Source organism: Mustela lutreola, chromosome 3 (genome assembly GCF_030435805.1).
Source record: "Mustela lutreola isolate mMusLut2 chromosome 3, mMusLut2.pri, whole genome shotgun sequence".
Classification (NCBI taxonomy): Eukaryota; Metazoa; Chordata; class Mammalia; order Carnivora; family Mustelidae; genus Mustela; species Mustela lutreola.
The window spans coordinates 78,950,364-78,977,612 of NC_081292.1; the positions used below are offsets into that span (position 1 = coordinate 78,950,364).

Genomic DNA, 27,249 nt, shown 5'->3' on the forward strand with positions numbered 1-27,249 from the left:
GGATACATAAGAGAGAGGAAGACTTGGGCTAGCAGAAGCTCTCAAGACTGGAGACAGACAGATAAGTAACATACAGAGTTTAAGCATATTGGAGCAGACCCATAAGCAGAAACCAGTGAGGGAACCAGTGCCTGATTTGGAAAACCTGAACTGTACTGAATTTCAGGAGGCTCAGTGTGGGCAAGTCTGAGAGTTAAAAACTCCAGGGGGACCCAGTTATAGTAAGTCCTTACCATACAGTGAGATTTATCTCCAGAAGTTAGAACAGGTTCCCATAGTAGATACCTGAGAAAAATCCCCTTATGCTTCTGGCAGAAGCAGGGGGAAAGGACCATCTTGAAATATGCCTGAGTACCCTGTTTTTCTTAACAAAGCCTATCGTGAGGGGAAACTAGCTAACTAGATAGAGCCTTATCTGCTGGGATATTATCAGAGTCTGTTTGGCCTGAGGAGGGGAAATAACCAGCTCAGCTCAGTCCAGCCATCCTGTCCCACCCAAGTGGAGAGAAAAAACCCTGAGAAATACTTGCAAAGTTCACAGTCCAGAGGTCATGGCTCACTGAAAGACCGAGATCTAATCATAGGACAATAGAATGTTTCCCCTCCCTCCATCTCACCACCACATTGCTGAAGGTTTATTTATAGCAGTTCTTTTTACCTAGTACATCATGTTCAGCTATCAAGAAGATATTACAAGTCATACCAAAAGGCAAGAAGCACAGTTTGGAGAAGCAATAAGTATGTTGGAATTATCAGGCGGGGTATTTTAAACAACTATGATTACTATGCTAAGGACTCTAATGGTTCTAACAGATAAACAGTATGCAAGAACGGGTGAAGAGTGTAAGCAGGAAGCTAGAAGTCCTAAGAAAGAACCACAAAGAAATGCTGTAGTTAAAAAAAAAAACACCATAATAGAAATGAAAAATGCCTTTGATGTCTTTATTAATGTACTGGACATGGCTGAGGAGAGAATCTCTGAGCTAGAAAAAATATCAGTAGAAACCTCCAAACCCTAAAAGCAAAGAGAACAAAGACTGAAAGAAACAGAATAACCAAGGACTGTGGGACATCTACAAAAAGTGTAAAATATGTGTAATGGGAACGTCAGAAGGGGAAGAAAGAAAAGAACAGAAGAAATGCTCAAACAGTAATGACTGAGAAATTCCCTCAAATTAATCGCAGACCCCAAACCATGGATTGACAAAGTTCAGAGAACACCAGGCAGGATAAATGCCAAAAGCCTACACTGAGGCATATAATTTTCAAATTACAGAAAATTGAACTCAATGAAAAAAAAAGTTGCTGGAAACCAGGTGGTGGGTATTAGAGAGGGCACGGATTGCATGGAGCACTGGGTGTGGTGCAAAAATAATGAATACTGTTGCACTGAAAATAAATAAAAAATAAATTTTAAAAAAAGTTGCTGGGGTGGTGGTAGGGTGCAGTGGTGGAAACATTTTACCTATAGAGGAACAAAACTTCTCAGAAGGCATGCAAGGAAGAAGAGAGTGGCGTGTAATATTTGAAGTGTTGAGAGAAAAAGCCTACCACCTTAGAATTCTGTGTTCTGCTAAGTTATCCGGAGTAAAGGAGAAATGAAGATTTTTTCAGGCAAAAATTGTGGGTATTTGTTGCTAGTAGATCTTCCTTGCAAGGACTATGGAAAGAAGTTCTTTAGAGAGAAGGAAAATATTAGAGGTCAGAAATTCAGATCTACAAAGAGAAAGGAAGTACATCAAAGAAGGAATAGCTGAAGGTAAAATAAAAATGTTTCTTCTTAATTGATGCAACAGCAGTTTGTTCAAAAATACTAATAGCAAGACTGTATTTGATTATGATGATTGTGTGTATATATGCTTATGTATCCTTATACATAATTGAAATAGATGACAGCAATGTTTTCACACTACCCGTGAAGTGTTATTTAAAAGTGGACATGGATTAATTGTAAATGTGTGTTGCAAACTCTAGGGCAGCCATTAAAAAAGTTAAAAAAAAATATATATGATATATATATGATAATGATAAGAAAGAAAGGAAAGTGGAATCATACAGAATGCTCAATTAAGACCATAAAAGGCCAAAAAAAAAAAAAAAAGTGGAAGACAAAACTAGGAGCAAAAAACAAGAACAAGACATAGAAAACAGTAATGAATATGGTAGATATTAATCCAGCTATCTCAGTGATCAGTTTGAATGTCAGTGGTCTAACTGTACCAAAGAGATTGTCAGAGGGGATCAAAAATTATGACCCAACTTTATATTGTCTATAAGAAATCCACTTCAAATATAAAGACAAATATAGATTAAAAGTAAATAGATGGAGAAAAATATACCATGCTAACAGTAATCAAAAGAAAGCAGGAGTCAGGTATTGATTTCAGACAAAACAGACTTCAAATTAAGGAAAGTTTATCAGGGATAAAGAAGGGCTTTACAAATGATAAAGGGGTGGGTTCTCCAAGAAGATAATGTAGTTGTTAACATGTATACACCTAACAACAGCATCAGACTATGCAAGACAAAAACTGATAGAGCTATAAGGAAAAACAGGTGGATTTTACACTTATAGTTGGAGACTTCAACATCCTTCTCAGAAATGGATGGATCCAGCAGGCAGAAAATCACTAAGGACATAGTTAAACTCAACAACACTGTCAGCTGGATGTGATGGACATCTATAGATTACTTCACCCACCAACAACAGAATATACATTTCTCTCAAGCTAAGGGAACAATCAGTAAGATTCTGGGACATAAAGCCGCCCTTAACAAATTTAAAAGACTAGAAGTCATTCATTGTCTGTGTTCAGACTACAGTGGAGTTAAACTAGAAATCTGTAAAAGAAAGATAACTGGAAAATTACCAAACATGTGGGGACTAAACAACATACTTCTAAAATAATGTATGGGTCAAAGAAGAAATCACAAGAGAAATTTAAAAATATTTTTAACTTAATGAAAATGAAAATATAACTGACCAAATTTATGGGATACACTGAAAGCAGTGCTTAGAGGAAAATATATATAAAATTGAGTACATATATTAGAAAAGAAGAAAACTCAATAATCTTGTTTCCAACTTAAGAAATGAGAAAAAGAAAAGAAAATTAAATCTAGAATAAGTAGAAGAAAAGAAATAATATGAATAAATCAAAGAAATTGAAAACAGCAAATAGAAAAAACCAATAAAACCAAATACTAGTTCTCTGAAGAAAGCAATAATATTAATAAGCCTCCAGCCAGGCTATCTAAGGAAAAAAAGAGAAGGCACAAATTAATATCAGAGGCAAAAGAGGAGACAGCACAACAGATCTCATGGCAATTAAAAGGATAGTAAATGAATACTGTGAATAGTCTGGTGCACACAAATTTGATAACCTAGATGAAATTTCAAATTCCTTGAAAAACACAGTCTGCCAAAACTCACAGAAGAAGCAGCAGATGATCTGAATAGACCTTTACTAAAGAAATTGAATCCACAATTAATAATCTTCCAAAACAAGAAAGCACCAGGCCCATATGGGATTACTGTTGAACTCTACCAAACATTTAAGGAAGAAATTAGACCAGTTTTCCACAGTCTCTTTCAGAGGATATAAGTAGAGCAAATACTTCGTAACTCATTCTGTGAGGCCAGCATTACCTAAATACTGAAACCAAAGACAAAGACATTACAAGAAAACTAAAGACCAGTATTTTTCACGAACATAGATGCAAAAAATCCTCAACAAAAATTGAATCTAAAAGTTTGTGTAAAAAGAATTACATACCACAACGAAGTAAGATTTATCCCAGATATGTGAGGTTGGTTCAACATTAAAAAAATTAGTTAATGAGCCCAGATATGGACTCTCAACTCAGTGGTCAACTAATCTTCGACAAAACAGGAAAAAATATCCAGTGTAAAAATGGCAATCCCTTCAATAAATGGTACTGGGAAAATTGGACAGCTCTACACAGAAAAATGAAACTGGTCTATTCTCCTACACCGTACGCAAAGATAAACTCTAAATGGATGAAAGACTTCAGTGTGAGACAGGAATCCATCAAAATCCTAGGGGACAACATAGGCAGTAACCTCTTCGACATCGGCCACAGCATCTTCTTTCAAGACATGTCTCCAAAGGCAAGGGAAACAAAAGTGAAAATGAACTTTTGGGACTTCAAGATAAAATCTTCTGCACAGCAAAGGAAACCGTCAACAAAACAAAGAGGGAACCCATGGAATGGGAGAAGATATTTGCAAATGACAATATGGATAAAGGGCTGATATCCAAGATCTATAAAGAACTTCTCAAACTCAACACCCAAAAAATAAGTAATGAGTCAAAACATGGGCAGAAGACACGATCAGACTCTTTTCCAAAGAAGACATACAAATGGCTAACAGACACATGAAAAAATGTTCATCATCATTAGCCATGAGGGAGATTCAAATAAAAACCACATCTTACACAGTTAGAATAGCAAAATTTGATAAGGCAAGAAACAAGAAATGTTGGAGAAGTTGTGGAAGGAGGGGAACCCTCTACACTGTTGGTGGGAATACAGCCACTTTGGAAAACAGTGTGGAGGTTGCCACTTCCAGTTGGCGAACGGGAGAAGAATTAGGCACAAATAAGTCAGCTGCAAGAGATTGGGAGCAGGGGACAACAGTCAGAAAGACTGCTGTCCTGAGCAACTCCACAGTCTCACTTTTATTAGATAGATACATTAGCCAACAGAAGAACCGATGAAGGTCAAACATTAGTCACATGTCTTGTGGACAAACAAGAAGGAGAGTAAAGTTTACAGTTAACCAAGCACATTTAAAGGACTCATCTAACTAACAACAGGCACTTCTGGGAAGAGAGATGGAGAGACAACGGAAAAGGGAAGCAGGCGGTATTTCCTTCCGCCCTGAGCAGGCTGGGCATCCCCAGCTGCTCAGCTTCATGGCCATATATCGTCTTTTCCCCCCAAGACCTGTTGCCTGTTTTTCTTAAGGCCATATCTAAATGTGCTTGGTAACTAGTAAAATCCTCCAGGGGTTATAGTTTAAGTAATACATTGTTCTGAGGGGCAGTTGCAGGAGGTTCCTCAAAAAAATGAGAAATAGAGCTACCCTATCACCCAGCAATTGCATTACTGAGTATTTACCCCAAGGATACAGATAGAGTGTAAAGGGCCATATGTACCCCAGTGTTCATAGCAGCAGTGTTCTCAGTAGCCAAACTGTGGAAAGAGCCAAGATGCCCTTCAACAGATGAATGGATAAAGAAGATGTCGTCCGTATATACTATGGAATATTACTCAATCATTAGAAAGAATGAATACCCAACTTCTGCATCAACATGGATAGGACTGGAGGAGACTATGCTAAGTGAAATAAGTCAAACAGAGAAAGTCAGTTACCATATGATTTTAGTTATTTATGGAATATAAGGAAGAACATGGAAGACATTAGAAGAAGGGAAAAATGAAGGGGAAGAAATTGGAGTGGGAGATGAACCTTCTAAAATGGAGGGATTTAGAAGTGGGGGAAGGGTTGGGTGAGTCTCCCTAATAAGAAGGGCACAGATTGCTTGGAGCACTGGGTGTTATACACAAACAATGAATCATGGAACACTACATCAAAAACCAATGATGTATGGTGACTAACATAACACAATAAAACAAAAACAATTACTATAATCCATCACATCAAACTAAAGAAGAAAAATCACATTATCTTATCAATAGATGCAGAAAAAGCATTCACAAAATCCACCACGCATTCATGATAAAAACTCTCAGTAGACAGGAATAGAGACATTTTCTCAACTTAATAAAGAATATCTATTTAAAAATCCTGTAGGGGTGCTTGAGTGACTCAGATGGTTAAGCCTCTGCCTTTGGCTCAGATCATAGTCTCTAGGTCCCAGAATAGAGCCCTACATCAGGTTCCCAGCTCAGCAGGGAATCTGCTTCACCCTCTGCCTCTCTCCCTGCTCCTGCTCTTTCTCTCTCTCTCTCAAAGGAATAAATAAAATCTTAAAAAAAATACCCTATAGTTGAGGGGCCTGGGTGGCTCAGTGGCTTAAGCCTCTGCTTTCGGCTCGGGTCATGATCTTGGGGTCCTGGGATCGAGTCCCGCATTGGGCTCTCTGCTCGGCAAGGAGCCTGCTTCCTCCTCTCTGTCTCTCTGCCTGCCCCTCTGCCTACTTATTATCTCTCTCTGCCAAATAAGTAAATAAAAAATCTTAAATACCCTATAGGTAACATCTTACTTAATATTGAGAAACTGGAAGCTTTACCACAACAATCAAGTACAAAGAAGGATATCCCCTCTCATGTGTGGCTCCGTTTTTGACATCAGACTTGAAATTCTTGCTTAATGCAATAAGGCAAGAAAAGGAAAGGAAGGGTATACAGATTGGGAAGGGAGACATAAAACTTTGTTTGCAGATGACATCTGTCTATGTAGGAAATCCTAAAGATTTGACAGAAAAACTTTCCGGGAACTAATATTGGAAAGAAAGGTATACAGATTGGGAGGGGAGACATAAAACTTCGTTTGCAGGGCACCTGAGTGGCTCAGTGGGTTAAGCCGCTTCAGCTCAGGTCATGATCTCAGGGTCCTGGGATCGAGTCCCGCATCGGGCTCTCTGCTCAGCAGGGAGCCTGCTTCCTCCTCTCTCTCTCTCTCTGCCTGCCTCTCTGCCTACTTGTGATCTCTCTCTGTCAAATAAATAAATAAAATCTTTTTTTTTTTTTTTTTTACTTTTTTTAAAATTTTTTATTTTTTATAAACATATATTTTTTATAAACATATATTTTTATCCCCAGGTCTGTGAATCACCAGGTTTACACACTTCACAGCACTCACCAAATCACATACCCTCCCCAATGTCCATAATCCCACCCCCTTCTCCCAAACCCCCTCCCCCCGGCAACCCTCAGTTTGTTTTGTGAGATTAAGAGTCACTTATGGTTTGTCTCCCTCCCAATCCCATCTTGTTTCATTTATTCTTCTACCCACTTAAGCCTCCATGTTGCATCACCACTTCCTCATATCAGGGAGATCATATGATAGTTCTCTTTCTCTGCTTGACTTATTTCGCTAAGCATGATACGCTCTAGTTCCATCCACGTTGTTGCAAATGGCAAGATTTCATTTCTTTTGATGGCTGCATAGTATTCCATTGTGTATATATACCACATCTTCTTGATCCATTCATCTGTTGATGGACATCTAGGTTCTTTCCATAGTTTGGCTATTGTGGACATTGCTGCTATAAACATTCGGGTGCATGTGTCCCTTTGGATCACTACATTTGTATCTTTAGGGTAAATACCCAATAGTGCAATTGCTGGGTCATAGGGCAGTTCTATTTTCAACATTTTGAGGAACCTCCATGCTGTTTTCCAGAGTGGCTGCACCAGCTTGCATTCCCACCAACAGTGTAGGAGGGTTCCCCTTTCTCCGCATCCTCGCCAGCATCTGTCATTTCCTGACTTGTTGATTTTAGCCATTCTGACTGGTGTGAGGTGATATCTCATTGTGGTTTTGATTTGTATTTCCCTGATGCCGAGTGATATGGAGCACTTTTTCATGTGTCTGTTCGCCATCTGGATGTCTTCTTTGCAGAAATGTCTGTTCATGTCTTCTGCCCATTTCTTGATTGGATTATTTGTTCTTTGGGTGTTGAATAAAATCTTTAAAAAAAAAAAAAACTTCGTTTGCAGATGGCAGTATTGTCTATGTAGGAAATCTTAAAGGTTTGACAGAAAAACTTTCCTGTAACTAATAGATGATTACAATAAGATTGCAGGGTACAAGGTTAATATACAGAAGTAAATCACTTTCCTATATACATGCAATGAAAAAGTGGAATTTGAAATTAAAAAGCCATTTCCTCCCCCAAACGAAGTACTTAGGTATAAATCTAACAAAAAATATATATAAGCTATATCATGAAGAAAACTAAACTCTATGAATGAAATCAAAGAACTAAGTAAATGGAGAGAGACCCTGTGTTCATGAATAGGAAGATTCAGTATTAAGGTGTTAGTTCTTCTCAGCTTGATCCATAGAGTCAGTACAACTTCAGTTAAGATCCCAGAAAGTTATTTTGTGAATTTCAGCCGACTGATACCAAAATTTATATGCAGAACAAAACATCCAAATAGCCAACACAGTATTAAAGGGGAAGGATAAAGTTAAGAGGATTGACATTACCTGACTTCAAGACTTCATATAAACCTACAGTACACAAGACAGTGTGGTACTGATGAAAGAACAGACAAGTAGGGCAGTGGAATAGAATAGAGAACCTAGAAATAGACCCCCACCAATATAGGTAACTGGCCTTTGACAAAGAAGCAAAGCAATACAGTACAGCAAAGATGTCTCAGTACTGGAGCAACTGGATGTCCACATGCAAAAATGAATCTGGCATAGACCTTACACCCTTCACAAAAACTAACTCCATTAATTAAAATGGATCATAAACCTAACTGCAGGATGTGCAACTGTAAAACTCCTTGAACATGATATGGGAGAAAGCCTAGATGACTTTGGGTATAGTGATGCATTTTTAGATACAATGGTAAAGGCATGCATGATTTGTGAAGGAAATAATTGAGAAGTTGGTTTCATGGAAATTTAAAACATCGATGAAAAATAATGTCAAGAGAATTAGAAGACAGGCTACATACTGGGAGAAAATATTTATTTGCAAAAGACACGTTTGATAAAGGACTATTATCTGCAGTATACAAAGAGCCCTTAAAACTCAACAATAAGAAAACAGCCTCAGTAAGAAATGAGCCCAAGACCTTAACAGACACCTCACCAAAGAAGATACACTGTTGATAAATAAATATATGAAAAGATGCACGTCATATGTCATCAGGGAAATGCAAATTAAAACAAAAATGAGATACCACTATATACCTGTTAGATTAGCCAAAATCTGGAACACTGACAAAAAGCAAATACTGGTATGCAGTAACAGGAAGTCTCAGTTACTGCTGGTAGGAATGCAAAATAGTACAGTCATTTTGGAAGACTATTTGGTGGTTTCTTATCAAACTAAATATATTCTTATGATCCAGCAATTATGCACCTTGGCATTTACCTAAATGGGGTTGAAAACTTACATCCACACAAAAAATTGCACAGGTACATTTATAGGAACTTTATTCATAATTGCCAAAATTTGGACGCTACCCAGCTGTCCTTTAGTAGGTGAGTGCATAAACAAACTTGGGTCCATCAGGGTAATGGAATATTACTTAGCATGAAAGAGAAATGAGCTGTCAAGCCATGAAAAGGTGTGAGGGAACCTGAAACACATACTAAGTGGAAGGAGCCAAAGTGAAAAGTCTACATGCTGTATAAATCAACCATGTGACATCTAAAAAGGCAAAACTGCAGACTATAGAAAGATGAGTTGTGTGGGGAAGGAGGAAGGGATGAATAGCTGGACTAGAGAGGGTTTTGAGGGCACTAAAAATACTGTTTGGTATGATGATGATATATGTCATTATACAGTCACCCAAGGGCATAATATGGACAGCATTAAGAATGAACCCTGTGGTTAACTATGCACTTTGGATGGTTATAGTGTGTCAATGCAGGTTTATCCTTGGTAAAAAAATGTACCAGTGTGGTATGGGATGTGATAGTAGGGGAGGCTGTGCATGCGCTGGGGCTGGGTGTATATAGGAAATCTCTGTCCCATCCTTTCAGTTTTGTTGCAAACCTAAAACTGCTCTTTTAAAACCAGTCTTAAAATCGTTAAAAGGAAAAGAAGTGTCTGCTGCCAACTCTGATACTTTGAGTGGCTCAGTGCATTGCATATCGTCTCCATATGTTGGAAAAATGATAAAGTATGAAAGACACTGCTGATGTAATGATAAAGCTGGTGGTAATAGGTAAAGAGGGACTAGTCTTGAAAATAAGCTGGAGCTAAAGAAACTCTGGATATTTAGATTTTATAGATTTTATGGCTGGATGTTTTAGATTAAGTAGCTAGTTTAAAATGATTGTTGGAATTCCTGTGTGAAAAATAATTTTGTTATTGCAAACTTTGCCTAAATTGCTTTTGTAATAGACTCTAATGCAATTGATTTTAAAATATACATCTTTGTTTCTTAGGACCAGAATTCACATAAACAGATTCTACTTTTAGAATCACTGACCTCTTTAGAGATATTGCTAATCTATTAATCTTTGAATTTAGATGCTGTTAGGAAATAAAATGGCTGGTGGTTAGGAAAATATATTTGAGAAATAAATTTGAGGACTCACATTGTGATGTTCTTAAGCTCTTTACTCTCACATCTACACAATAATACGGCCTCAGTCAGTGTGAGGTAGAATAGTGTACCATGAGGTGGTACTATATAGTGATTAAGACTTTGAGTTTTTAAATCAGACATGGATACAAATACTCTCTGGCCATTAACTAGTTACCCTAACATTACAGCGTGTCATTTTCATTGCTCAATTCCTGTTCCTTATTCCTGTTCCTTATTTATAAAAATGGGGCTCATACATAGCTTTTATGAATATTATGGTGGAGAGTAAATAAGAAAATGTAGATCGAGCTGTTAGTGCAGTGCTAAGTAAATAGGCACTAGGAAATGGTACACATCATGGTGGTCACTATGCCTAGGTTGAAATATTTAAAGTATTGTGGAAACAGTTTGACTCTATGTCCTTACATTTGGAATTTAACTGTGTCTCTAACTATGTAAATCAGATGCTGATGGGAGAGAGCACTGTGATTTTTTTACATAGTTCGGTAGTTACATAAGAAAACTGATTTCTAAAAACAAAATTTGCTTTGTGTATGATACGGAAAATCATGCTAGAAGCCTGAGGAATAACTCAACTTATAACTATAGTGAACTAGCATTAAAAAACCCAGGCCTGTATAAAATATTTAAATATTGTTTACTCTTCACCCAATAGAAATCTGTATTATAATCCAGTATAAAGTTAATATTTAAAAAAATTTGTTTTTATACATCCAGAGAAAGATATTTCATTTTTGATTTATATTATACCCATTTGTTTTCTGACGAGATACGTAAAGGTTAAGAGGAATACAATTATGGCTCAGTTGTAGTTTTATTTTTCTATTTTTTTGTTTTAGTATCTTTTGTATTATGTTATGTTAGTCACCATACAGTAGTGTCCCATGATTCATTATTTGCATGTAACACCCAGTGCTGCATGCAATCCGTGCCCTACTTAATACCGATCACTGGGCTAACACGTTCCCCTAACCTCATCCTCTCTAAAAGCTTCCGTTTTTCCCCTGGAGTCCGTAGTCTCTCATGGTTCGCCTCCCCCTCTGATTTTCCCCCTTCATTTATCCCTTCTTTCTCCTAATGTCCTCCATGCTATTCCTTATGTTCCATAAATAAATGAAACCATATGATAGATTACTTTCTCTGCTTGACTTGTTTCACTTAGCATAATCCCCTCCAGTCCCATCCATGCTGATGCAAAAGTTGGGCAGTCATCCTTTTTGATGGCTGAGTAATATTCCATTGTATTCCAGAGAAGACCACATCTTCTTTATCCATTTATATGTTGAAGGGCATCTTGGCTCTTTCCACAGTTCAGCTATTGTGAACATAACTTTTTGAACACAGATGACTATTGAAGGGCATCTTGGCTCTTTCCACAGTTTGAGTATTGTGGACATAGTGCATATGGCCCTTTGTTTCACTACATCTGTATCCTTGGGGTAAATACCCAGTAATACAATTACTTGGTCATAGGGTAGCTCTATTTTTAATTTTTTGAGGAACCTCCACACTGTTTTCCAAAGTGGCTGCACCAACTTGCATTCCCACCAGCAGTGTGAGGGTTCCCTTTTCTCTACAACTTATCCAACATTTGTTGTTTCTTGCCTTGTCAAGTTTTGCCATTCTAACTGGTGTAAGGTGGTCTCTCAATGTGGTTTTTATTTGAATTTCCCTAATAGCTAATGATGATGAACATTTTTTTATGCATCTGTCAGCCATTTGTATGTTTTCTTTGGAAAAGAAAAGGCTATTCATGCCTTCTGCCCATGTTTTGACTTATTACTTATTTTTTGGGTGTTGAGTTTGAGAAATTCTTTATAGATCTTGGATATCAGCCCTTTATCCATATTGTCATTTGCAAATATCTTCTCCCATTCCATGGGTTCCTTCTTTGTTTTGTTGACTGTTTCTTTTGCTGTGCAGAAGATTTTATCTTGATGAAGTTCCAAAAGTTCATTTTCACTTTTGTTTCCCTTGCCTTTGGAGACATGTCTTGAAAGAAGTTGCTGTGGCCGATGTCGAAGAGGTACTGCCTATGTCATCCCCTAGGGTTTTGATGGATTCCTGTCTCACATTGAAGTTTTTCAATCATTTAGAATTTATCTTTGTATATGGTGTAAGAGAATGGTCCAGTTTTATTCTGTATTGAGCTGTCCCAATTTTCCCAGCACCATTTATTGAGGAGACGGTTATTTTTCCATTGGGCATTTTTTCCTGCTTTGTCAAAGATTAGTTGGCCATAGAGTTGAGGGTCCATATCTGGGCTCTATATTCTGTTCCATTGGTCTGTGTATCAGTTTTTGTGCCAGTACCATGCTGTCCTACTGATCACAGCTTTATAATATAGCTTGAAATCAGGCAACATGATGCCCACAGCTTTGTTTTTCATTTTCAACATTTCCTTGGTGATTTGGGGTCTTTTCTGGTTCCATACAAATTTTAGGATTGTTTCAGCACTTTGAAAAATGCCGCTGGTATTTTTCCTTTAAACATTTTATTTATTTTACAGAGGGGTGGGGAGAATATGCACAAGCAGAGAGAGTGGCAGGCAGAGGGAGAGGGAGAGAGAGAAGCAGGCTCCCCACAGAGCAGAGGAAGCCTGATGGGGGACTCGATCCCAGGACTGAAGGAGCTGAAGGCAGTTGCTTAACCAACTGAGCTACCCAGGCGCCCTGCCATTGGTATTTTGATTGGGATGGTATTTTGATTGGTGTTGAAAATATAGATTACTCTGGGCAGCGTAGACATTTTAACAGTGTTTACTCTTCTAATCCATGAGCACGAGATGTTTTTCTACCTTTTTGTGTCTTCTTCGATTTCTTTCATGAGTGTTCTGTAGTTCCTAGAGTATGGATCCTTTACCTCTTTGGTGAGGTTTATTCCCAGTTATCTTATGGTTTTTGGTGCTATTATAAATGGAATCAAGTCTCTAATTTTTCTTTCTACAGTTTCATTGTTAGTGTATAAGAAAGCAGCTGATTTTTGTGCATTGATTTTTGTATCCTGCTACATTACTGAATTGTTGTATGAGTTCTAGTAATTTGGGGGTGTGGAGTCATTTGGGCTTTCCATCTGTGAAAAGAGAGAGTTTGACTTCTTCTTTGCCAATTTGAATACGTTTTATTTCTTTTTGTTGTCTGATTGCTATTGCTAGGACTTCTAGTACTATGTTGAACAATAGTGGCAAGAATAGGCATCCTTCTTGTGTTCCTGATCTTAAGGCTCTCAGCTTTCCCCATTGAGAATGATATTCGCTATGGGTTTTTCATAGATGGATTTTATGTAATTGAGGAATATTCCCTCTATCCTTATACTATGAAGAGTTTTAATCAGGAAAGGATGTTGTATTTTGTGAAAGGCTTTTCGGCATGGAGAGGACCATGTGGTTCTTCTCTCTTCTCTTGTTAATTTTTTCTATCCCATTGATTGATTTGTAAATGTTGAACTACCACTGCATCCCACGGATAAATCCCACCTGGTCATGGTGGATAATCTTTTTAATGTACTTTTGGGTCCTCCTATTAGTTAGTATCTTGTTGAGAATCTTGGCATCCATATTCATTAGGGATATTGGTCTGAAATTCTCCTTTTTGATGGGGTCTCTGCCTGGTTTGGGGATCAGGGTAATACTGGCCTCATAGAAAGAGTCTGGAAGTTTTCCTTCTGTTTCTGTTTTTTGAAATAGCTTCAGGAGAATAGGTATTATTTCTTCTTTGAATGTTTGGTAGAATTCCCCAGGGAATCCATCAGGTTCTGGGCTCTTGTTTTTTGGGAGGTTTTTGATTACTGCTTCAATCTTGTTCTAGTTACTGGTCTATTCAGGTTGTCAGTTTCTTCCTGATTCAGTTTTGGAAGTTTATAGATTTCCAGGAATGCATCCATTTCTTCTAGGTTGCTTAACTTATTGGCATATAGCTGTTGCTTCTAATTTCTGATGATGATTTCTATTTCCTTGGTGTTAGTTGTGCTCTACCCTGCTTCATTCATAATTTTATTAATCTTGGTCTGTTCTCTTTTCTTTTGGGTAAATTTGGCCAGTGGTTTTTTGATCTTATTAATTCATTCAAAGAACCAGCTTCTAGTTTCATAGATGGTTCTTTTAGATATCTGGTTTTTAATTCATTGATCTCTGGTCTAATCTTAATTATTTCCCTTCTTGTGCATAGATTAGGCTTAATTTGTTGTTGGTTCTCCAGTTCTTTAAGGTGTAAAGATAGTTTGTGTATTCAGGATTTTTCTATTTTTTTTTTAATATAATTTTTTATTTTTTATAAACATATATTTTTATCCCCAGGGGTACAGGTCTGTGAATCACCAGGTTTACACACTTCACAGCACTCACCAAAACACATACCCTCCCCAATGTCCATAATACCACCCCCTTCTCCCAAACCCCCTCCCCCCAGCAACCCTCAGTTTGTTTTGTGAGATTAAGAGTCATTTATGGTTTGTCTCCTTCCCAATCCCATCTTCTTTCATTTATTCTTCTCCTACCCACTTAAGCCCCCATGTTGCATCACCACTTCCTCATATCAGGGAGATCATATGATAGTTGTCTTTCTCTGCTTGACTTATTTCGCTAAGCATGATACACTCTAGTTCCATCCATGTTGTCGCAAATGGCAAGATTTCATTTCTTTTGATGGCTGCATAGTATTCCATTGTGTATATATACCACATCTTCTTGATCCATTCATCTGTTGATTAAAAAAAAGAAAACTAATGAGAAAAATATAAAAAAGAAAAAATATATATATTAGATAAACTAGTAAAAAAGAAAAAGGTAACAGTTAAAAAAAAATTTTACCCGAAGGCGAGAAAAAAAACAAAAAATGAAAAAGAAAAAAATTAAATTAATCGCAAGACTAAAAAACATCACAGCGAAAAAGCCATGAGTTCCAAGCTTGGCTTTCTCCTCCTCTATAATTCTGCCGCTCTCCTTGGTATTGAAACCACACTCTTTGGTAGGTGAACTTGGTCTAGGCTGGATTTCTTGTTGATCTTCTGGGGGAGGGGCCTGTTGTAGTGATTCTCAAGTGCCTTTGCCCCAGGTGGAATTGCACCGCCCTTACCCGGGGCCGGGGTGAGTAATCCGCTTGGGTTTGCTTTCAGGAGCTTTTGTTCCCTGAGCGCTTTCCGTAGAGTTCCGGAGGACGGGAATACAAATGGCGGCCTCCTGGTCTCCGGCCCAGAGGAGCCGAGAGCTGGGGGCCCCACTCCTCAGTGCGCCCTCAGAGAACAGGGCCCAGTTACTCCCGTCTGCCTGACCTCCGGCCGCGCTCCGAGCTCACTGAGCCTGCGACCGGTTCAAGGTCACCCCAAGCTGCGAGCTTACTGTAGGCTCTGTCTCTGTAGCCGGCTTTCCCGTTCCAATACCCGCAAGCTCTGCGACACTCAGACACCCCCGATCCTTCTGTGACCCTGCGGGACCTGAGGCCACGCTGACCCCGTGTGGGCTTTGCCCCGGGTAGCCTCTGGAGCGATGTCCCTCAGCGGAACAGACTTTTAAAAGTCCTGATTTTGTGCGCGGTTGCTCCGCCGCTTGCCGGGAGCCGGCCCCTCCCCCCGGGGTCTATCTTCCCGTTGCTTTGGATTCACTTCTCCGCCGGTCCTACCTCTCAGAAAGTGGTCGTTTTTCTGTTTCCAGAATTGCTGTTCTTCTTCTCTTCGATCTGCCGATGGATTTTCAGGTGTTTGCAATCTTTAGATAAGCTATCTAGCTGATCTCCGGCTAGCTGAAATAGTCTCAGCCTGCTACTTCTCCGCCATCTTGACTCCTCTCCCGGATTTTTCTATTTTTTTGAGTGACACTTGGATGGCTGTCTATTTCCCCCTTAGGACTGCCTTTGTTGTATCCCATAGGTTTCAGACCGATGTGTTTTTGTTCTCTTTGGTTTCCATGAATTGTGTAAATTCTTCTTTGGTTTCCTAGTTGATCCAGACATTCTTGAGCAGGATGGTCTTTAGCTTCCAAGTGGTTGAATTTCTTCCAAACTTTATCTTGTGATTTAATTACGGTTTTGAAGCATTTTGGTCTGAGAATATGCAGAGAATGATCTCCATCTTTTGGTATCAGTTGAGACCTGATTTGTGACCCAGTGTGGTCTATTCTAGAGAAAGTTCCGTGTACGCTTGAAAAGAATGAGTGTTCTGTTGTTTTAGGGTGGAATGTTCTGTGTATATCTGTGTGGTCCATCTGGTCCCATGTGTCATTCAAAGCTGTTGTTTCTTTATTGATTTTCTGCTTAGATTATCTGTCTCTTGCTGAGAGTAGAGTGTTAAGATCCCCTATAGTTAATGAATTCTTACCAATATGTTTCTTTATTTTGGTAAACAGTTGGCTTATGTAGTTGGCTGCTCCCATGTTGGGGACACAGATATTTACAATTATTAGATCTTCTTGTTGGATAGATCCTTTAAGAATGATATAGTGTCCTTCTGTGTATCTTACTACAGTCTTCAACTTAAAATCTAATTTGTCTGTTAGGAGAATTGCTACCCCAACTTTCTTTTGTTGTCCCTTGGCATGAAAGATAGTTCTCCATCCCTTCACTTTCAGTCTGGATCTATCTTTAAGTTCAAAATGAGTCTCTTGTAGATAGCATATCAGTGGGTCTTGTCTTTTTAACCGATCTGCAGCCCTGTACCACTTTATGGGAGCATTTAGGCCATTCATGTTGACAATGATTATTGAGAGATACTATTTTATTGTTACCATGTTTCCTGTGAGGTCCTTGTTTCTGTAGACTGTCCTTGTATATTTCTGTTCTGTATTACTCTTGGGGTTTTTCTCCTTTTATAGAACCTCCCTTGGTATTTCTTGTAGTGTTGGCTTAGTGGTTACCTGTTCTTCAAGTTTCTGCCAGTCCTGGAAGCTCTCTCCATCCATTCTGATTGACAGCCTTGCCATATAAAGAAGTCTTGGTTGCATGTTCTTCTTATTTAGTACCCTGAATATGTGTTGCCAGCCAGCCTCTTCTGGCTTGCCAGGTTTCCATGGACAGGTCTGATGTTATTCTGATGTTCCTCCCTCTGTATCTAAGGAATCTCTGCCCCCTAACTACCCTTAAGATGGTTTCCTTGGTTCTAAGATTTCTAAGTTTTACTATTACGTGCCAGGGTATTGGTCTGTTCTCCTTGATCTTGGGAGGCGTCCTCTCTGCCTCTAGGACACGGATACTTGTTTCAGTCCCCAGATTAGGGACATTCTCAGCTATGATTTGGTCAAATATATCTAATGATCACCCCCCTTTCTATCCTTTCAGGGATCCCAGGAATTCTGACATTGGAAGGTTTCATGGCATTTATTTCTCTAATTCTGTTTCCATGAATTTTAAGCTGTTTGTTCCAGGCCTCCTCCTGTTCCTTCTTTTCTGTCAGTTTGTCTTCTAGATCACTAATTTGTTCTTCTGCCTTGTTTACCCTGGCTGTTAAGAGTGTCAAGGTTAGAGTGGATCTCAGGGATAGCATTTTTAAGTTCTGCCAGATCAGCTTTCATTTATGCCCTTAGAAAATCTATGTTGCCATTAATAGTTTTCTCCATCTTAGCTATTGTCTTCAGAACGCTAAAGTTTGCTTCCGACATCTTTCTTATATCCACAGTTAGTTCTGTGGCAGAGGTCGCAGTCCGAGTTTTTCCTACATTGGGGGTTTCTCCTCTTAGTTATTCTGTTGAGGTGGTTGAGGGAATGTATAGATTCCAGATTATTGACCACAACAGAAGCAAGATGCACCTGTTTTATAGGGACTTTAGGGTTGTTGGCCTCTTGTACTTCCACCCTGTCTTCTGGGGGAGGGGTCTGCAGCACTGTTACTCAGGCAACTCTGTTTGGGCAGAGTTGCCCTGACTCCTCTGTGGGGGGGGCAATGGGGTCAGTGAAAACAGTTTTCCTGGGACTTCTGTTCTCTGGCAGCTTTCCCTAGTGGCTTTCCACATCTCTTTTGAGAGTCAGAGCAGAAGTGACTGTATCTAAACCTCTTCAGAACAGAGAGATCATAGTCTGTTCTTCAGTGAGCTCTCCAGGCCATACCCTCTCCATTTGTCTATGCTGCTAAAAATGGCAGGATACTGGGTTGTGCGCCCCACAGTAGCATTACCAGCCTTGCTTCCAGGTCCAGGCACATCTCTGCCCTTTGTGCTTCTAAAACCACCAGCCGCCCCTCAGTTCATAATCTCCAGGTTTCAGACTAGAAGGCTGGGGAGCTGACCTAACGTCCTTTCCCTGCTGCGACCAGTCTGCCAGTCTGTGCCTGGTCCCCAGCACAGGAGGCTTTTGTGCTCCAGCGGTTCAGGGATCCTGGAGGCTCCCTCCTCCTTCTGTTTATCTTCTGATATCTGCCTGCAAAATCTTGGCTCCCTATTTCATATCTCCAGACCAGCCTTGGAGATACTCTTGTTTGTAGGGATCCAGATATATCTTCTTACATCACAGGCTGATTTCATAGGTGTTTGGAATGGTCTGGTAGATATTAAGCTCAACTTGGCACTGGTTGAGATAGGATTCCCCTCCTCCTCCGCCATCTTTGGGCCTCTCCTTTTCACAGTTCACAGTTGGGGCTGGATAGTTATTTGTGTTGAGTGATGTTCTGTAGCAGCCACACAGCAGAAGGATTATCGTTCACAGGGAACTCCTCTACCTCAGTTGTAGTTTTAATAATTATTGTAATAAACTCACAGAAGGACGTGGGATATAGAATTGTATGTCCTTCATAATTTTAGTTATGAAAGCTTACATATCAAATGGAGACTAAAGAAAATAATATAAAAATGATAGTAACCATGGAATTTCTACTGAACTTTTTGGCAACCAAGGGAAAAAGAAAAATAAGGGAGATTGTAGTTTTCACAGATTAATATGTTTGTCAGGAGAAAATTCTCTCTTTTCCAGGCGCTAAATTGTATGGGTGAAGTCACTGTGAGTTTAAATTATATATAGGTGAAGCATATTGGATGATATCATAGTTCCTTCAACTACGTTTTTTTTTTTTTAACTATAATTTTAAAGAAAGAATAAAAATGTTCAACTACTTACACAGCCCTAAGTATAGTGAAGATTGTAATATGGTGAAGGCATTTTTCGTCTAAGAGTTAAAAATATACCAGGTAAACACTTCTTGATCTGTTAGCTACTAACAGCTTGGAACCTAGGTAGCTAATCTTCAGACTACCTCTTTCAAGCCCTGTGTAGCTTTCTCAGGAATTGGAAAGTGATTTTTCGGTATTATGGTCAGTGCCAAAGTATAGATTTTTTATGGCCATTGACAAGAGAATAAAATAGGTTTTTTTTTTTTAAATTTAAAGATTTTATTTATTTATTTGAGAGAGAGAGAGAGAGAGAGAACGTGAGCAAGCGTGAGCAGGGGTAGATACAGAGGAAGAGGGAAAGAGAGCCTGAAGCAGGCACCCTTCTGAGCATGGAGCGCCACACTGGCGCGGTCTCAGAACTCTGAGATCATGACCTGAGCCAAAATTAGAGTTAGACACTTAACTGACTGAGCCACACAAGCGCCCTCTTTTTTGGGGGGTGGGTGGGTAAAGATTTGTTTATTTTAAAGAGAGCATGTGTGCGTACATGGGCACCCGTGGGAGGAGGGGCAGAGAGAGAGAGAGTCTCAAGCAGACTCCCTGCTGGGCATTGAACGTTGAGCACTCAGGGCTCAAACCCACAACCCTGAGATTATGACCTGAGTCAAAATGAAGAGTCAGATGCTTAACCGACTGAGCCACCAAGGTGCCCCTTAAAAAAGATATTTCTTAATCAGTGCTTTCCCAACATGCAGCATGGTTTCTTTTGTGAAAAATTTTGTACATGGATTTTTTTTAAATTAATTTTTTATTTTGTATAAACATATATTTTTATCCCCAGGGGTACAGGTGTGTGAATCACCAGGTTTACACACTTCACAGCACTCACCAAAACACATACCCTCCCCAATGTCCATAATCCCACCCCCTTCTCCCAAATCCCCTCCCCCCACCAACCCTCAGTTTGTTTTGTGAGATTAAGAGTCATTTATGGTTTGTCTCCCTCCCAATCCCATCTTCTTTCATTTATTCTTCTCCTACCCACTTAAGCCTCCATGTTGCATCACCACTTCCTCATATCAGGGAGATCATATGATAGTTGTCTTTCTCTGCTTGACTTATTTCGCTAAGCATGATACGCTCTAGTTCCATCCATGTTGTCGCAAATGGCAAGATTTCATTTCTTTTGATGGCTGCATAGTATTCCATTGTGTATATATACCACATCTTCTTGATCCATTCATCTGTTGATGGACATCTAGGTTCTTTCCATAGTTTGGCTATTGTGGACATTGCTACTATAAACATTCGGGTGCACGTGCTCCTTTGGATCACTATGTTTGTATCTTTAGGGTAAATACCCAATAGTGCAATTGCTGGGTCATAGGGCAGTTCTATTTTCAACATTTTGAGGAACCTCCATGCTGTTTTCCAGAGTGGCTGCACCAGCTTGCATTCCCACCAACAGTGTAGGAGGGTTCCCCTTTCTCCGCATCCTCGCCAGCATCTGTCATTTCCTGACTTGTTGATTTTAGCCATTCTGACTGGTGTGAGGTGATATCGCATTGTGGTTTTGATTTGTATTTCCCTGATGCCGAGTGATATGGAGCACTTTTTCATGTGTCTGTTCGCCATCTGGATGTCTTCTTTGCAGAAATGTCTGTTCATGTCCTCTGCCCATTTCTTGATTGGATTATTTGTTCTTTGGGTGTTGAGTTTGCTAAGTTCTTTATAGATTCTGGACACTAGTCCTTTATCTGATATGTCATTTGCAAATATCTTCTCCCATTCTGTCAGTTGTCTTTTGATTTTGTTAACTGTTTCCTTTGCTGTGCAAAAGCTTTTGATCTTGATGAAATCCCAATAGTTCATTTTTGCCCTTGCTTCCCTTGCCTTTGGCGTTGTTCCTAGGAAGATGTTGCTGCGGCTGAGGTCGAAGAGGTTGCTGCCTGTGTTCTCCTCAAGGATTTGGATGGATTCCTTTCGCACATTGAGGTCCTTCATCTATTTTGAGTCTATTTTCGTGTGTGGTGTAAGGAAATGGTCCAATTTCATTTTTCTGCATGTGGCTGTCCAATTTTCCCAGCACCATTTATTGAAGAGGCTGTCTTTTTTCCATTGGACATTCTTTCCTGCTTTGTCGAAGATTAGTTGACCATAGAGATGAGGGTCTATTTCTGGGCTCTCTATTCTGTTCCATTGATCTATGTGTCTGTTTTTGTGCCAGTACCATGCTGTCTTGATGATGACAGCTTTGTAATAGAGCTTGAAGTCCGGAATTGTGATGCCACCAACGTTGGCTTTCTTTTTCAATATCCTTTTAGCTATTCGAGGTCTTTTCTGGTTCCATATAAATTTTAGAATTATTTGTTCCATTTCTTTGAAAAAGATGGATGGTACTTTGATAGGAATTGCATTAAATGTGTAGATTGCTTTAGGTAGCATAGACATTTTCACAATATTTATTCTTCCAATCCAGGAGCATGGAACATTTTTCCATTTCTTTGTGTCTTCCTCAATTTCTTTCATGAGTACTTTATAGTTTTCTGAGTATAGATTCTGTGTCTCTTTGGTTAGGTTTATTCCTAGGTATCTTATGGTTTTGGATGCAATTGTAAATGGGATTGACTCCTTAATATCTCTTTCTTCTGTCTTGCTGTTGGTGTAGAGAAATGCAACTGATTTCTGTGCATTGATTTTATATCCTGACACTTTACTGAATTCCTGTATAAGTTCTAGCAGTTTTGGAGTGGAGTCTTTTGGGTTTTCCACATATACTATCATATCATCTGCGAAGAGTGATAATTTGACTTCTTCTTTGCCGATTTGGATGCCTTTAATTTCCTTTTGTTGTCTGATTGCTGAGGCTAGGACCTCTAGTACGATGTTGAATAGCAGTGGTGATAATGGACATCCTTGCCGTGTTCCTGACCTCAGCGGAAAAGTTTTCAGTTTTTCTCCATTGAGAATGATATTTGCGGTTGTACATGGATTTTTAAAAAGGGGAGTAGGTCTTCAGACCCTTTCTTTTTTCAGTTTCAAAGATTTAGAATCCCAAATGATATAAATTATGGATGAAGTTAAAGAGGAGAAAATATTATACTTCTCAAATTTTGCTTCTTAGTAGAAGTAAACATTTAATGTCAAACTCCTGTGGATTGCTGGTACAAATTGGGTACTTTCTGAACAAATTATAAGTTGAATTTTATTTTTGTATTGATTTTCAGGTACAGAGAGAAAGACCAACTCAATACATAGATAATTCACTTAAAATAACTCTTCTTGAGTCCTTTGTTATGGATCCATTATAATCCCTGGAAGTAAAATCCATAGTTATTTTACCTTTTGCCTGACAGTAATGTTACCTTAACCTGAAGACATTATTCATACCTTCTTATTATTCTCTAATGTGTAAAATTAGGAATAGTGGCTGCTTTTCACACCTTTGGGGGCTCTTTCTGGGGGCCTGGCAGCTTCACAGTATTAAAGAGAATAGGATCTGAGCCCTGTCCAGGCCATTTGCTCAGTTTGTCCTTGAGCTTGTTATTGGAAGTTTTCTGAGGCTCCAGTTGATTTGCTATAAATGGAGATAACACTCACCTCACACGGATGCTTTAAACACAGGAGGATAACGCGTGGGCATACCTACAAACAGGTGTCCAGGATTGTTGTAATAATGTGTGGAATGTGGCAACTGTCCTGTGTTCTCTGCCCCAGGCACATAGTGCCAAGACTTCCCTATGGCTGGGGGGTCATAGGGAGTTCACAGGCAGGCTTAGATGATTTGGGGGAATATTTTAATGGACTGCATGTTGCCAATTGACATGAGGGAAACAGACTATAACATTTTATAAGCTAAGTTCAAAGGAGTAGATGTTTGCCAAAGCTTTGGGTAGGCCAAATCCTTTTTCTACAGTTAATATCTTTTTCAGTTGGGCCTCAGGTCAGCTCTCTCTGGTATTTTAACAACTCAATAAGCCATTACAAACAGTAATTTCAGAAAAGCCTGAGGAGATTTGATTCTTCTCTCCATGGGTCCCATTTGGTTTCTTTTCCTATTAGACTTTCAGCATTGTGTGACCTACAAGTTAGGCTCACAAAGTTTCCTCTGGGATTCTTGATGTACACATTCACAGTTGAACCCCTTATGTGTGTTCTTTCTTGTCCTTTGAATCTTTAAGTTGCATAAACTCTATTTAACAGACACAAAGGAAGGCTTGTGTTTTCTGCATCCCAGGCACTAAAGTAGTGAAAAAGAAGTAGATGTCTCAGGGCCACTTTGTATGTAGGAAAAAAAAAATGAGAGGATAGTAGAGCATGTCATCCATAATAAAGACCTCTGGCCAAGAAAAACAAAGAAGCAGAAAACCAGTGAGCAAAAAGCCATGGTTTGGCACGTTTTATATTCTCTGCCAGAACAGCTCATCTTTGTTTTGTTCTGTTATTCCTCTTTGACCCTTATTTCAATAATGTCTTTTTTTTTTGGAGAAATCAGTTAGCTCTTTCACCTCCCAAGTATTCACTCTCATCCCTGAGTGTCAGTTAAACCTGGTATGGGAAGCAAACCACCCTTCATGTCTCTCTAAGGCGTGGAGCAGATGGGAGCCTTTGTGTGTGATCAGAGCCAGCCAGACCCTTTTCCATCTCTTGGCAGTTCAGAGCACTGAACTCTGGAAGGCGTTGTTCTATTTTCTTGTGATTTGTCTTGGAAACGTCTATTTAGAACATGGCCCTTCGCACTGGACCTTATTGAAAGTACCACAGCTTATTATAATTGAAGGGTGGCATGGTATCTTTAGGAACACTTTTTAAATGTTTTCTAAGAAGGGAGGAAAACTAATTTTCTTTCTACACTCTTGAGTTCTTAGCTGAGACCCTGTAGTAAATGACAGATGAATGTGAAAAAAGCTATTGATTAACATGTTATACCTCATGTACACATGGGAGATACCCAGGAAAAAATGGGTAACTTAAAGTTGTAGCTTTAGAATTTAAGATTAAATTCCATCTTAATAGGGAACAAAGAGTGGGGATGTAGGCCTCTTATAAGGAGTATGTGATTTTGGGGAATGATGGCTGGGCCCGTAGCAGAGTAGGTGGGAGATACGAGACTGTGACATGGTCTGCCAAGTCTCTCTCGATGTAATGTGGACTTTAAGACTGTTCTCTTGTGATAAGAGTCAGTCCTCCCTGTTTGATGAAACTCCCAGGGAGGGGACTTAGGACAACTGAGTTCCTTTTGGAGGACCTGTCTTTAGGTAGATAAGGGGAGTTCAGAGAAAGCCTCTCCCTGCACTTGGCTATTTTCAAGTATCTACAGTTCACAATAGTACACCAAAGTGGCATATTTTGGGGTTGCATATTCTGCTCATCCTTTACACTAAAGAGTCTAACATTTAAAATTGGAATATTTGAGGGCCCTCTTGCAATGAAGCATGTCTAATTTCAGGCTTGATTTTTTAAATACATAGGAAAAAACAAATATATGTATGTATTATATATGCATATATAATATATGTATAAGATCTGGAAATTTTGTGGTAAATGTTGTTATACCCTCCCTCTCATCTTCCCTCCCGACCCAAGAACAGCAATATAGCCCAGCACATCAAACTTATGCAGTCACACATACTCCATAGTTGCAGGCCTCTCCAGAGTGGTGACATTTATAGTGACAATAAACTTACTTTTTTCCTAATGAACTTTATAGGTGGTTTCCCTTTTAGCCCTTGTGTGAGTGAGACAGAACTACTTTCTTACTGTTGGTTGAAAGTAAGATCCATACCCATTGTCTAGATTATGCTTGTGTAGCTTGTAAGTGACACAAAAATATATTATATGCTTTAATATGACACCCAAAATTAATAAGTCAGTATAAGGGTTAAAAAAACCCCACATAAATCATGTTCATGATATAGGAGGTTTCAGTCAGTCCCTAAGTATTTTCAGTCCTAGTTTATCTTCGTGAGCTGGGAGGGGTCGCTAAACCTTCACTGGCCCAAGTCCACAGAATTCCGTCTGGTTCCTATCTCTAACTTGTCTTCCTTTTCTCAATCTTGCTTCATATCTTTGATAGCTTTGGACTAAGGCCATGATAGAGGAGGTAGAGCAGCATAGTAAAATCCTTGGACTACCTCAATCCCCTTTCTCTGGACCTCTGTGGAGAAAGGTAGGGTCACATTACTGGTCCATGCTGGTGGCCCACAGGTCATTTCCTGGAGGTGCTTAGACAAGGAGAGGTTAAATGTCAGCTAATGAGGAGAGAAGATGACAGTGCGCCTGCGTGTGCCTGCTACTCGTCCCCAGCAGGTGCCCTCATCCCACAGCCTCTGGAACTGTTATGTCCATGGGAAGACATGCACCCAGAATGTAAATCCAGGTCTCTATCCAAAACTTATGCTCTTTCCTTTTCATAGTGGGGACTTCTTAAAATGTTATTCACAAAATCTCTTCTTTTGTTCAGAAACAGAAATTTGGGCAAGGCATTCACAGGAAAATAGGAAAGAGATTATTTTTTTCCCCTGGAATTAACAGTGAAATCTGTGTGTAATTTAGAGCTAAGTATACACGTTCTCTGGGCCGACGTTCATTTCCTAAAGGAGAATGTGACCTAAGTAGTTTGGAAACCTCTGCTCTAAGCCTCAGTTGCCTTACCTGCACAATGAGAATACTACTTCTCTGCACTTTGGATTGTTTGTGGATTCAGTATGACCATCTTTGTGAAGGTTTTAGACTATGTTGGTGCAGAGAAAGTGCACAGTAACAAGTTTCGTTAAGTGTTGTCAATCTTGATGGTATTTTTTAGTGATTTATTTTCATTCCGAGGTCTAGGTACTTAATATTCATTCACTAGTATCAGGAAATGTGTTTTTCATGTATCAGTCCACTGACTTGGAATCCTACTTCAGTTGATTTTGAACTTCGTCGATTGCAAAAGTATGACTGCAGTAAACAAAACTTGACCCAGACAGGGAGGTAGACACTGCCTTGTAGTTGCATGCAGAATCACCTGTTTGTGTGTGTAATGACTTATGCATGGTAAAGAGAGTGTTTCAAATTCATTCAGTATAGGTACCTTTCAAATCTGGAAAAGTTTAGTTTTCTGGAGATATTTCACTAATTTTTAGATGTTAAAGTAAGTATAGATAACATGGTGTACTGTGCTTTGATTTTGAAACTTCATTTAAATTTTGTTTAAGCTTTGTTAAACAACTTTGTTATTTTATTCCTACTGTTTTAGGGAATATCTTGGTAAACAGCTCCAATCTGAGCAGCCCCAGACCGCTGCTGCCCGAAGCTGAACATGCCCTCTAACCTCAGAATCTCCAGCCTTCCGGTTTCGCCTGAGATGGAGTACCTGAGTATGAATCTCACTAGTTAGTGTCAAGAACAAGTAATTTTTCATTTTACTTGCAATTTTCTTCTGTTGTGTCACTTTTCCCAGTGCTGATTTTCATTAAATGTGTTTGCCCTGTAAGTTGTATAAAAGTAGGTGCTTTCTGTTGCTAAGGAAAAGATTACTGTTACATGTACCGCTTGTAATTTCTGTATTTATTGTTCTCTGGAAATGAGTATCATTATTAAAGGATTCTTGCTTCAAAAAGGTTTTGCTATTTACTTATTCCTTACTTGAACTATAACAAAAATCATCTATTTTCCTAACCAAATTGGGAGAATTGTTGTAAGGTAATGAATGGGAAGTAAATATTCTGAAATTCTGCATATCTGTGTCCATCTACCCATCCATCCGCCCATCTGACCATGTACACATACACATTACAGCAATCCTCTGCTAATATTTAAAGAACTTAAAAATTTTTTTTTTAGAACTTTAAAATTTTATTTTATTTTATTTTATTTTATTTTTTAAAATTTTTTTTATTTTTTATAAACATATATTTTTATCCCCAGGGGTAAAATTTTAAATACAT

General features: G+C 39.0%; 1 protein-coding gene across 3 annotated transcripts in view; it reads left to right on the plus strand.

The window, feature by feature from the left end:
* Window positions 1–26,921, plus strand: part of ATP6V1H (ATPase H+ transporting V1 subunit H) — a 148,651-nt gene extending 121,730 nt beyond the window's left edge. For all 3 annotated transcript variants that reach the window (XM_059166453.1, XM_059166452.1, XM_059166454.1), the window contains one exon: window positions 26,559–26,921. In XM_059166453.1, coding sequence (XP_059022436.1) covers window positions 26,559–26,619 — 61 coding nt within the window. In that variant the 3' untranslated portion in view covers window positions 26,620–26,921. The remainder of the gene's footprint in view (window positions 1–26,558) is intronic.
* Window positions 26,922–27,249: the final 328 nt, after the last annotated feature.